This window comes from Aulonocara sp. 'chitande type north' Nkhata Bay, linkage group LG14 (assembly GCF_057382095.1).
Source record: "Aulonocara sp. 'chitande type north' Nkhata Bay isolate Kocher_YH1m ecotype deep benthic linkage group LG14, A_spYH_male_GT1.1, whole genome shotgun sequence".
Lineage (NCBI taxonomy): Eukaryota > Metazoa > Chordata > Actinopteri > Cichliformes > Cichlidae > Aulonocara > Aulonocara sp. 'chitande type north' Nkhata Bay.
This window is the reverse complement of record NC_141357.1, coordinates 21,399,142-21,412,350: the sequence shown is the minus strand read 5'-3', so window position 1 is coordinate 21,412,350 and position 13,209 is coordinate 21,399,142. Positions and strand designations below refer to the sequence as shown.

General features: G+C 41.4%; 1 protein-coding gene across 1 annotated transcript; it reads left to right on the top strand.

Annotated features, from left to right (window-relative positions):
• The first annotated feature begins 8,446 nt into the window (after positions 1-8,446).
• Positions 8,447-12,839, top strand: rnf26 (ring finger protein 26). Its single transcript, XM_086261512.1, has one exon. The coding sequence runs from the start codon at positions 8,906-8,908 to the stop codon at positions 10,268-10,270; it is 1,365 nt and encodes a 454-aa protein (XP_086117638.1). The 5' UTR covers positions 8,447-8,905; the 3' UTR covers positions 10,271-12,839.
• Positions 12,840-13,209: the final 370 nt, after the last annotated feature.

Genomic DNA, 13,209 nt, shown 5'->3' with positions numbered 1-13,209 from the left:
AGAAACAACACAGAGCTGAGGTTTATGGCAGAATTTTGCAGCAACAAAGATTTTGAGAAAATTATTTTAAGACCTGGGAAAAGATTTAAAAACTTCATGGGACATATTGGGAAGTATTTTAAGTGTTTCTTTTAATTGTCTTTGTGCAAGTTTTATGCCCTGGGCATCACTAAAGTTTATTTAGTTCATGCTTGAAAAAATAGCCCAAATAAGTGCTCAGATGCCTGCCAAGTGGCAAGACTTGAACAATGACTTTGGCGTAACCTCCACAGAAGAAAAGCTTGCCTGGTTTTTACTGTCTTGTGTTTGTTTAAATGTTAAAATGTATAAATCTGTGGTCTTTAGAGATGCTGGCAGGTGAAGTTTGGTCTTGGTAACCTGGCTGTTTTCATATACTAAGGGTGAGTTTAAGGTGACCAGCAACTACCGAGTTCTTTTAGGGTGGAATATTTTCTTACATGTTACTCAGAGCATCTGCTTTGCACCTGCATGTACAGAGAAAGAAAGCTGTGTTATTCAAAAATAAAAAAAACTGAATAAAACGTATTTACAAAAATGTCAAAACTACTTCTCCTTCGTAGACATATAAGATGCTTTATCGCTTTATCTTTAAAAGGTAGAAGCAGTTGATCCCCAACTTTATCTAATGCTTAATTCTACCCTTGATCCTGGCTTGTGAAGACTCCCTGTTCTCACGTACTGACTTGAGCGTGCCCTTACCATGCACCCCTGTGGGCCATTCCTCAGTGATGGATGATCACTTTTGTACAGAGAGATGTGCTGCTGGGCTAAGACGACCACAGAGGAAGGAAAGAGAGGAAAAAGAGTCACTCTTTCCGAAGGCCACACTCAAGAGCAAGTTGTTTTGGGGGTTGTCTGCTCAACATGAGAGACAACTATTGTCAGTTACTCCAGTGGACGGGAAGGGGGGCTTTTCGGCAGCGGCTGGTATGGCGAGGGGGCTTGGGGAAGGAGTGGGAGAGCAATCTGAATTTCTTCTAAACACCGTCACAACAACAGGGATTGTGACAAAGAGCCACTTTCATAACCACACGGGCCAAGAACTGAGCATTGCTTCACCATGGTGATTATATGTAATGGTGGCATTAATCATAATGAATCCACCCACCGCTGACATGTTTCTTCAGTGTTCAGGCCTGGTGTTTCACGTCTTCTGATTCGAAGCGAAGGCACATAAATTCAGTTTGTTGCTTCATAGAGTAATTTGAAATGAAAATGAGGATAAAAGAAGCATCTTACACACTAATCAAAAGATTCAATAGTGTAGTGTTTTACACATTTGCTTAACAAGGTCTACCAAAATCTACCAAAATCAAACATGCAGAGCTACCGGCTGTGGTGACCACAGCTCTGTCAGGGTACAGCTGACAATAGTCTTTCACCAATACTAAACAGCTGATTCACTGCGTAAAGAGAAACAAGCCTATGGACACCCTTTTCATCGTTTCTGTTCTTCTTTGTGTAGTAATCCCATAAAACTGTGATGTAATGCTGGATGCAGCTTTAATCACAAAGAAGATCCCATCACAGAGGTGCACCTTTTAATCACATTTCAGTTACTCAGAAGAAAAAACTCCACACATTGGTTATTTACAGCTTTGGAGAATCCACTGAGTTCTTTGCTCTTCTTTGTTTCTGCTGATGTCAGTCACTTTTCCGTCAGTGCAGAATGTAGTATTTTCCAGTTGAGGTTTAATTTTGGGGCATGTGGTACCCCTCATCTGTCTTAATGTCAGTTAACACCTAATCTGTCCTTTGCTCTGACACAGAAACCTCTCACAGTCGGAGAGCGTTTTTGTGAAGCAGCTACGTTTCGTACATTTTGTACTGCGAGCTTTTTCCTATCAGATCTGGCTGTGTAAGTTGAATGGACTGAAACACTGAAACATTTCAAAAATCTTTTAATCAATTCCTGATACCTACACAGAGAAAGAGTCAGATTAAACAGGATTTCTGTTCTTAGTTGCAGAGGTGTTTAAAAGTATTAGACCATCTGGGTGAGGTAGGAGTGATTTAAAAAAAACGTATTTGATGCTTGACTCGATGATTAAAGTGATGACTAATAAAAAGTTTTTTTTTTTAAAGACTAGCTGTATGATTTCACGCAGGATCTTAGTGAGTGATGAGTCATGAAGAAGGAAGCTGCTACTGCTGCCTACAAACTGATGGACATCCTGCAGATGTGCAGAAGAGACCCTGAAAAGACGTGACTGAAAGACCATCTGCGTCACGCTGAAGGACCTCTTGGTCATCCCAGTCACGTCTCTGTGAGTCACATAAGAAACATTCCTGCCATCTCTTTTGTCTCACCTTCTTTTGCAGTTTTCCCTCACTGCCTCTTTCGCCCATTGAATGAGCTGCAGAGGCAGCAGGCCTGAGGCAGAGGGTTACAGAGGAATGTGGGGTCCTGCTTTGGGTCTCAACCAGTCTGCACTCCAGTGATTTCTACTGTTTGGAGTTTGTGTTTTCCCAGAGAAGTCTTAAATCCACCGCCTACCCCCTGTGCTCTGTGTAAAACACACACATACACACAAACAGATGTAATCTAAATGTAAATTGATGTGAGTGTAGTGCACTGGCCAGCTGCCAAAGACATCAGTGAATCTCAAAATAAACCACAGAATCTGGGAACATAAAAGTTGAAGTCAAAGCTGCAACAGCACATTTCAAAACTGTGGAGAAAGTGATGTAGTTTGCCTCCTAAAATGAACCTCAGTGGATCAGGTCTGTAAAATGCAGAAATCTGAACTTTGGAAATCAATTTAAATCTCATAGTTTAAAACTAAGCACAGGAATCTGAATGAATTGCACAAGGCTATATTTACACCCCAGTATCGTTTTTTTTGTTTTGTTTTTTTAAACCCCAGATGCTCTCCACACAGCTGTTGAAGCATCAGGGAGCAGGATAGCAAAAAGTACCTTAGGGTGGTCGGCTGCTCAACACCAGAGAAAGCTTGTGGTGGACTTCAGGAGGTCCAGGATTAACGCTACTACTCTGTCCATTAGGGGAGATGTGTGGCGATGGTACAGCAGTGAAAATACCTGAGAGTTCACTTGGATGAATCACTACGCAGGAGCAGAAAAAAGGCAGCTTCTGTTGATGTTTTACGACAGTGTGGTCACCAGAGTGGTTATGCTGCGGTCTGCTGGGGTAAACTATGTGAACAAGTGTTACAAATTAGTCCATTGTTGGTATAATTAAAAGGATTCTATTTCTCATTCATTCGCATACTAGATGATTCTGCAGTCATAACTTCCATTCAGCAAGTAGCATCTCATCTATTTGATGTAGGTGGGAGGCAGACAGAGGTTGGATTGATGGTTAGCAAACTGCACATCATCCACACATGACTTTTTGTAATTTCACTAAACAAAGAAAAGCTAAACACTTTGGAAGGCATGCTCAAAGCTGGGTGCTAGGTTCTGTTATGCCTTTGACAAACATTGAAATGATGTACTTTGTTTGAAAAAATACAACCATTATCATCATTAATGCTGGGCTGGACCACCTTTTGTTTTGCCTCCAGAACTGCTTTAAGTCTATGTGGCATAGATTCAACGAGTTGCTGGAAACATTGCTCTGAGATTTTGGTCCATATTGACATCGTAGCATCACACAGTTGCTCTACATCCATGATAAGGCTCTCTTACTGCAACACATCCCATATCTGCTATATTGGATTGAGATCTGGTGACAAAAAAGGACTTTTAAGCACAGTTAACTCTTTGTCATGTTCAAGAAACCAGTTTGAGATGAGTTCAACTTTTGTGACAAGGTGCGTTATCCTGCTGAAAACAGCCATCAGAAGATGCTAGAGTGTGGTGATAACGGGATGAACATGGTCAGCTGTCATGTTTTGCAACTTACTTGGTTGGACTCAAGAGCAGGACTCAGGCAAGACAGTGAGATGTAGAATACGCTTTAGAATAGAATAGAATAGAATAGAATAGAATGTCTTTGTTGTCACTATACAGATGTACAATGACACACGGAGCATCTCCTACTCAGTGCAAACATGTGGGGGAGGGGGCAGAGGTGCAGAGAGCCTTAGATCCGCGGGTTACTGAGGTGAGGGTGGGAGGCAGGAGGAGCAGGAGTGGTGATCCAGTGGTTGAGTTTGATCTGTAGTAATAGCAGGTGTTCCTGAAAAGGTGAATGTCAGGGAGTGATCCGGGGTTGGCTAAGTCACTAGAGAAAGGTGGAGAAACAGAATTACACACTTGACTTGGTATCACCAACAACTAGCCTGTTTACCGCTCTAAGAGAGTGATAATCTGGTGGAGTCTGGATGGCTGCACTGGTCCTTAAGTATTGCCGTTGACTGGTGATGAGTAGCCTCCGCCCAGGTAAGGCAGACACAACGGCTGCCTTTCACCCACAGATCAAGGCTTCTTATGACAGTCTGCAACTATACTCTTCCCCGATCTGTTAGTTGTTTTAAACTTTAGCAAGTCGTCTTCCCCTTGTCTACATGTCTGTCCATTCTGTAACAGTTCATTGATGGGTTCATTTGTTTTCAGCTATGGCAGTGACAACCACTCTCACACAGCACACATTTTGTTCAGATTTTCTGAATAAAGCAAAACAGTTTAGTATCTAATAAAGCACACCACTCACCTCCAGTAACAGGAGAGAAAGGTTTGTCCTTCTCCCTTGTCTCCTGACCTCCTTGCTCACAGGAGATCGTCTGAATTGTTGGAGTTTTCTCTTTACTTTCCCTTACAATATAAAACACCTTGAGACAACTGTTGTTCTGCTATCATGTGACTGGCTGATTGGATATTTGCATTAACAAGCTGTTGAACAGGCGTACCTAAAGAAGTGGCTGGCAGTTGTATACATATTTTTTACAGGAGATTCAGAGGTAGGCCGTTCCTCCATTGATTACTTATGTCCTGTCCAACTTTCCCTTCAACTATATACTTTTGTTATGTACCAGTACATGACAAATTAAGACAAATTAGAGCTCTCCTGTCTGTGATACGGTTATATTTATGAAGTCAGCTGGGGGGCGTGGTTCGTGGTGTGGCAGCGGGAGACGCTGACACATCTGAGCTGCATTAGCTCATCATGCCTCCCCTGCTTGTAAGAGTGAACTGGGTCCTGAATGGCGTTGTTGTTGGTGGTGGTGTGTGTTCGGCTGGCAGCTGGAAAGCTGCAGCCGTGAGTGTAAGGAACAAGCAACTATAAATAAAGATGATGAAAAGCGTTGAAGTGTGGTTGAGTCCATTCTTACTGCCACATCAGTATTTTCACTGATTTCTCATTTGTTTTGGCAGTGTAGAATTAACATGATATTCATGATAGTTCACATAGATCTGTGAATAGATGCGTATAGTATCCATATCACCCACACAATGGAGTTAAAGGTTATTCTGTGGGAGTTTCTTTAATGGGTGGAAATGTCCCAGCAGGTGTGAAGCTCCAGATTGGATATCTGTGGATCCTCAAATGTTTGTCTTAGTGTCTCCAGTTCATCCTGTGCAAGCCCCACCCCCATGTCCCTGCATGACCTTTTTATGTCCTTTTTGACATTGTATGCTCATTTTAGCTAAACAGTTCTGAGGAGGCAGCTTACAGCTCTGAGTTGAAGACAAATGGTAGCAAGTGGAGGTTTTTTTCATATAAAAAAGTGGAATCTACAGTGTCTGTTGACTGATGAGAGAAAATGAAGCAACTCTATGTAGTGCACATTAAGAAAACTTATAGAAATTCTACATACGATTCCATATGAAAGCCACCCTTTGTTTCATCTCGTCTTTTAGAGGGGAAGGATTTGGTTGACCAGTCAACAAACAAAGGAAACTGACTAAGGGTCTGCTTTCGGACCAGAGGGAAGGTTAGCTACCATAAAAGGAGTAGGTCTAGAAGCTCTCCGCCAGAGACAAAGTAGTGCACAAGACCTTTTATAGCTTCTTGCACTGCCCCGTGTATCCCTGCTGCATCATTAAATGCTTAAACAAATGCTGTTTGTCAGGCGTCCAAAGGCTCAAAGCAGGATTTCCCATGATCGTATCAGATAGAGTTTCCCTTTGCGAGGAACAAAGTCCAGCGCTGAATGGCTCAGATGGAGAGGATGAGGCAAAAGGCAAGGAAGGAAACTGTTTTGATATTGCTCAGGACCGCAATTCTTTTTTTGTTTCATTGTCACTGAAGTAGCTGATGTAATGGGAGGATATATCTGTTAATGTAAATGGAATGGCTTGAGGAAAATGTAAGATATGGTGATGAAAGGTCAGAGTACTGAAGAGTGGATTTCCCAGGCAGCTGTAACTGGAACTGACTTTCTTAATCCTTAAATCATTTCCTGACCACAACCCACACCTTCAATGTAAAGTGTGATGCAAAATACTGTAAGGACTTATTTTTGTCCCAAGAAAAGGAAACAGATCTCCACTGCATGACTGTGAATGTTTGTCCCTACAACATTAGAGATACACATATAAAAAAAATGTTTTAAAATATCTGGAACCCCAAAAAACTGAACAAAACAAATTCAAAAATACTTTCAAAAAAACTCTTCTCCTATGTGGCTAGTGTTATCATCAACATGTTCCAATCCCTGCGGCGTCAATTAGTTATGCTTTGTCAAAGCTGCTGGCGTGGCTAATTTAATTAAACACAGGGTTTCATTTGGCCTGTGTGCTGTGACGCACTGCATCATGATATAAGTGAGAGTGATCATCATCTCAGTGCATCATTTGTAAGTAGCAGGGTTGCTGTGCTAACAGGCCTGTCCACGATCTTTTCCATATCTCAACCAAGTTGTTTCAAGGGCTCAAAGGCTGCCAGCAAGTGGAAGTGAAAAACACTCCGGATGGGATTATTGGAATTGATACTTGAGTTTTTGAGACTTCTACATCATCAGTGTGAATATTTGATATAGCAAATAGGATGCAAATTAAAGCTCGTATATACTAATTAACAATTACTCTTTTTTTTTTTAAAAAAAAAAGAAAAAAAAGAAAAGCATTTTTCATGTTAAATAAACATTGTTCATGTTTCAGCTGCTTCCTTATGGGTTGCCATAGTGGATCATCTGCCTCCATCTCACAATATCCCTCTCATTCTCCTCCGTCACACCAACCTCTGCCTGTCGTCTTTCACTACTTCCATGAATCTCCATATTCAAAACCCTGTCTAATATATCTATTATCCCTTCTTTGCACATAGCCAAACCATCTCAGCCTTGCCTTTCCAACTCCAGCTCCACCTGAGCTGTCTCTCTGATGTACTCATTTCTAATCCCGTCTATTCTGGTCACTCCCATTCAAAAATCTTAGCATCTTCAGCTCAGCATCGTGTCTCTTTGTTAGTGCCACCATCTCCAAACCATACATCGTAGCAGATCTCACTACCATCTTGTAAACCATCCCTTTCAGTCTTACAGTTATCCTTCTGTCACTCCTCTCCACCAATTCCACTCTGTCTGCACCCTCTCTTCTTCACCTCTCCTGCGTGTTGCCTGTCGCTTTAGATGCTCTAGATTTTAATTCATCTACCTTCGCTACCTCTACTCCTTGCATCTTCACTGCTGCACCTGCTTCCCTCTCATTCACACAGACTTTCATTCTTCTCCTCTTCAGTATATTCCTTCATCTCTGTCTTCCAACAAATCATTTTGATCGTCTAACTCTAAATGTGACTATAAACATGGGCATAACTTTGTGCTGAACACTGGGGGGTGGGGGGGGGGGGGGGGGGGGGTCAAGATCTCTGTCTAAATAAATAAATAAATCTGGGTAAATTCCCAGATGATTAAACATGCAACTATTTTGCTGGTAATAACTGAAATGAGTAAAGAAAACCATCAGCCTTTTTATCCAAGATAATTCAGAAATTTATTGGGGGGGTGGGGGGGTATATTGGCTGGGTCTGATTATTTGACTATAAATCACAAGCCTAGAATTATTCTGTATTTAGTAAGATTTGAAACTAGCAGGAAAAACCATAAACTCATTAGGAATGTGCTTCCTGATGCTCCAGGTCATTTTCACAGATGTAGACTATAACTTCATTTTGAAAGCAGAGAAGTTTCTGGACATGAGAGGGAATGTAGATTTAAAGCAGAACATGAGGTTCACTCGTGAGACCTTGAAATGTGTTCATCTTTATATACACTTCACTAATGCTAGAAGTCACATTAACATTCAGTGTCGTAAATTTTGTTTAGTTTAAAAATAATGAAAAAGAGCAACAACAAATAAAAATGATTAAAAAAATAAAAGAGGGTGTGAAAACCCCCCAAAAAGTTAGTTTGATTAAGTCAATTTTATCAATGTTATGGACAATGCGTAATTTTATTTCTGCATATATTTTTAATATGTTTTGAATGTGCGACTTTTTTTCTAAATCCACTTTTTTCCCGCTTGTAAACACCGGGGACACTGTGCGCATGCTCAGCTTAACGACGCACATACGTAAGCTCACTCGACCAAAACAAATATGGCGGATACAGTAATGATGGTAAAGACTCCAAAACCTTTTGTCTGTTTTTCCCTCGGTTTTTCTTGATTTCGTTTATGGGTTCGGCCGTTTTATAAAGTCGTCGTTGAGCCGGAGAAGTGTTTTTGAGTGGTAGTTTGACCGGACACCCAACAAAACGAAACCTAGAATATAAACGGAAGTGTGTGGACCTTTTTTGAAACTAAACATCCGCCTGTGCAGCGCGTGTTTGCTGTGTTATGTCGTTATTTCAGTGCATGAAAAATGGGGAAAACATGAAAAATAAAGACGTTGAGGTTCAACGACACGAAGAATGGTGTGCTGATTGAGAGGACCAACAATATGTAACTCAAAGCAAAGAAAGGAGAAATGGACTTAACGTGGATACAACCTGAGAGCACCGAGTGGTAAACAGTAATACTTTACAGAAATATTACCATGGGTTTGGTGAACTTTGTCATATCCACTGTAGGAAAATGTCTGGATGCTCTCTGCTTACTACTGGACCTGAACTTTGTCATCGTCCACACCGTGGTGCAGACTCTCCTGGCAGTTATCACCTTCATAACCAGCCTGCCCAGCCTCCTTTATAACTCGGTGCTGGAGCTGGGAAACCTCGTTCTGCTTTGCGCTGTGTCCACCGCGGAGGCGACATCAAACCTAGCTCACAGCACTGTGGCTAATCTGGGGAGCTTGTTGCTGGCTCTGGAGGGGCTCCTGGAGAGCTTGAAGATGGTGGGTTACCTGTCTATGCACGTCCTACTGCGTGGAAAGGAGCACTTGTGTCGAGGGCTGCTGTCAGTGATTGAGGGCTGTGGCATAGCAGTCAGCCTGGTGGTCTATTTTACCAACACAGTGGTAAACTTTGTGCTTATCGCTACCCAGAACGTCTACTTGGCTTTGGTCAGCATGTGGCAGACGGTTTCCACCCCACTGCAGAAGGCGCTGGAGCTCACGTTGACCTGTTTCACCTTTCTGTACAGCAGCCTGGCCGGCACATCAGCTTTGCTATGGACACCCTGCAAGATGGTTTTGGACTTCCTGGTTTCACTGGTGCACATGTTCATTAGCATCTTCATACTGAACATCTACGGCCTCGTGCTCACCATTACTATTGCACTGGCCACCACCGCTTACCTAAACCCGGGACTGTCCCGACAGATTGCTGTGCGCGTTGTAGAATATATAAACTCCTTTTCACTTCTCCGTAGATTATGTTTGGCTCTCAATTGCATCACTTCAGCCTTACTGTGCTTGCCTCACTTTATACGCCGTAACGTGCAGTACCTGCAGAGGATCCTCTATCACATCTACCGACTGGAGAGACGACTTTGGCAGCAGTTGTCTCACCAAAGCAGCCTGATTGGCCTGATGCTCCGACCACATCTTCACAGGCAAAACAATAACAATAACAGCAACAACAGAGCTGGAGGTGACGGTGACCCTGGGGAAGAGAGGCGGGACCCACCAGATGGTAGAGCAGGAGATGGAGCCCACCAGGAGGTGCTCAATCCAGTTTTACCCTCCTCCAGCACAGACAAGCAGCTAAAGAAGAAGTCGCGTTCAGGCGAAGATGGTAAACCTCTGCCAGCTGAGAGTCTGCTGACTCTGCTGAAGGAACAGGAGGAGAGGAAGAAGTGTGTGATTTGTCAGGATTGTGCCAAGACAGTGGTGCTTCTGCCTTGCAGACACCTCTGCTTGTGTAGAGACTGTACACAGATTCTTTTAAGGCAGCCCATCTACCAGCAGAACTGCCCGCTCTGTCGGCAAATGATCCTCAACACCATGGACGTGTATCTATGAGGGACCAGCCAAAGTGGATCAACTGGTGTCTGATACCAAGTAGCCTCACAGCCTATCAGTATCTACATGTATAAGTTTTACCACCACTGAGCTTTACTATATAAGGTTTCTTTTTTGTCTTTTCACTTAAATGGGACTTAAGTGAAAAGACCAGACCAGACTTGTTAAACATACTGGATAGCTCTGGATTATTTGGGAATTGAGAGATTTAATGATAGTAAGAAAACAAAAAGTCACCAGGTTGTCTTCTGGTGTCAGATGCGTGCACACGTTAACAGCACATGTTGTGCCCTGATTCCATACTATACACTAAATGTAAACAACACATAGTATGTACAAGTTCTCATGGTAAACATTTTCTGTGAGTATGCAAGAAGTCAACATATTTATATGTGCACAATATTTGTGCCATGATGCATCACAAAAGTGATACAGCTGTATACATTTTGAGAGAAAGCCAGAGGTTTTGTTTTTTCAGCTGTAAGCACCTCTTTGTGCATTTTGCATCAAAAATGTAAACACAAGCTTCTTTTTCTCACATGACGCCTTGGAAAATATCAGAATTCGTTCTGTTCTCACTTCTGAGAATATTCCTTAGTTTAGGTGAGGTAGCAGCGTGGGTACGCCTTGCTTGCTTAATTCTACGCATTATTTTCCACTCCGTTCCTTCAGGCATCATATAAACTTTATACCCAAGGAGCTAGAAGTGTAAAAAAATCAATTTTCAGAATGATCTCTGTTCAGGGATGCAATGCTTACAATGCTTTAAATATCAGTCACGTGTGCAACTGTGTGTGTGTGTGTGTTTGAGCTTTGCTTTAATTTTTGCCTTCCCAGTGTAAATCCATACTCAAATCCTAGAGTTAGTCTTGAGTTTGGGGGCAAGTCTCTAATTTAAGAGTAAGCTGTGTCTGTTGCTGTTTGCCACAGGGACGCACTGATTAATCAGCCACGCATCAGCTGTTTGCCAGTGTTAACCTTGTTGATTGCCTGCTACCCATTTAAGATGATAACTACAGTGGCCCTGCGAGGTCAAACGGACTGCAACTAAAGAAACATCAGCAAATAGAGAAAGAAAAGACTGCAAAAATACAACAAAAATAGAAAAAAACATTGCCAAAGCTAAAAAAAATTTAAGTTTTTAGTTTCTGGGGAAACAACTATTTGATGCAGCAGCTGTGGAAGTTACAGAAACCAAAACGTGAAGGATTGCACTGAGACACACTCGACAGAAGCAAAAGATTCATTATCGTTGTAAAGGAGAAGCAATGCAAGGCAGTACATATTGTTTTAATCACACAATTCATACAGTACTGTAGATGTATGTTTACTGTTAGCTGTTTACTGTTAGCTTGTCACTTCCACAGCTGTCCTGTCACGTTATTGTCTTCCCAAAAACACTTTAGTTTTCTTTGGTGTTTTTTTTTCCCCTTTAGTTTTTCCTTTAACAGTGTTGTTTCAGTTTCTGCTGTGTTTTGCGTGCTTTTACAGAATTTTTCAGTTTACTGGTGGGTTTCTTTTAAGATGCATTCATTTGACCACTCAGAGTTCTTAGGTTTGGTCAACTGAATGCTCAAGAGGTCTAGTATATTCTTAAAATTGTTTGTTTGTTTTAAGTTTCCCTGGCACAAATGGAGTATTAAATTAAAGTGAAATCGGTCCAAATTTCACCTTCAGTGCATCTCTCGTGTTCCAGTGTCGCTACATTGAGCCTCAAAAAAAAGCTTTTCTACCACTCATGTCTTAAATTGTTGTGATTTCAGTGGGCCAAGCTGTGAAGGAAGGAAGCTAACACTGTGCTTTTACTTTATTAGTGAACACATAATTCCACATGCTGTACGCATGAATGTTGTATGTATAAATGCAGCTTTCACCCTTTAGACCAGATTCTGTGAACCACTTCACCATTTTGTCTTTCCAGTCAGGCTTGATTCCATTTATTGTATCTTATTTCTTCCAGCTGATAGGGTCTTTCCTGTCCTCTGCCAGAGGTGAGTTACAGTCACAACTGACAAGTAATCCATAAATGGTTTTCCCTTTCTTTTGACATTGCTGTAAAACTGATTTCTGTGGTATAAAAGGACCATAAACAAATAAGGATTTTGCAATTTAATTTGCGGTTGTTTCTCCCTTTTTTTCTGTTTCATTTAAAATATTAAAATTGATTTATGTTAAAAGTTTACAGGACGATATTTTGTCACCAGTTATTGCGTTGTTATTGATGGTGGGTGGTGTAGAGTCAGATATGGAGAAGTTGTGTAATGGAAAATACTGATGATGTCATGTTTTCTACTGCAGGTGAAAGCGGTCTCGGTGTCAATTTGGAAGATTATTCATGATTCTAGAGCCTGTAGTCAGAATAGACCGCTCTCAGGTATTTCTAAAGCACCAATGGCAGTCCTAACTAAAGATTTCAGTGGGTAGAAACACATGCTGATTGCTGAATGTATGAACTGTGTGAGCAGTGAAGGACTGAGTTAACGACATGAATGTGTGTTATGTTTTTTAAATTGCCATGTGACTGTCTTGTGTTTGTAATAAAATAACAATCCCTGAAACTGAAGCTCTTCATCCAAGTGAATGTTTTTGTACGATTTTACCTGCAGAGGATTTTATTAAACAACCCATTAATTCATTAATCTATAGCATCGAACACCAAAAAGAAGTTTTAAGACCATCTTAAAATGCTTTGTCCAAACAGCTGTGCAAAGATGTGCGGTTTCATAGAAAACTGATTATTAAGTACACCAGTTCAGCTCCTCATTAATGCAAATATCTATAGACAACCACATGGCTGCAGCTCAGTGCATTTAGGCATCTTGACAACCATGTTCAAAACGAGCAACAGAATGGAGGAAAAGGTCATTTTAGGTGACCCTGATCAGCCGGTCTTAGGTTTTTCCATACAACCATCTCTAGGATTTACAGAAAATGGTCTG

Excerpts from the sequence above, each read along its gene's own strand:
- rnf26 (XM_086261512.1), top strand. The coding sequence starts at position 8,906 with ATGGGTTTGGTGAACTTTGTCATATCCACTGTAGGAAAATGTCTGGAT.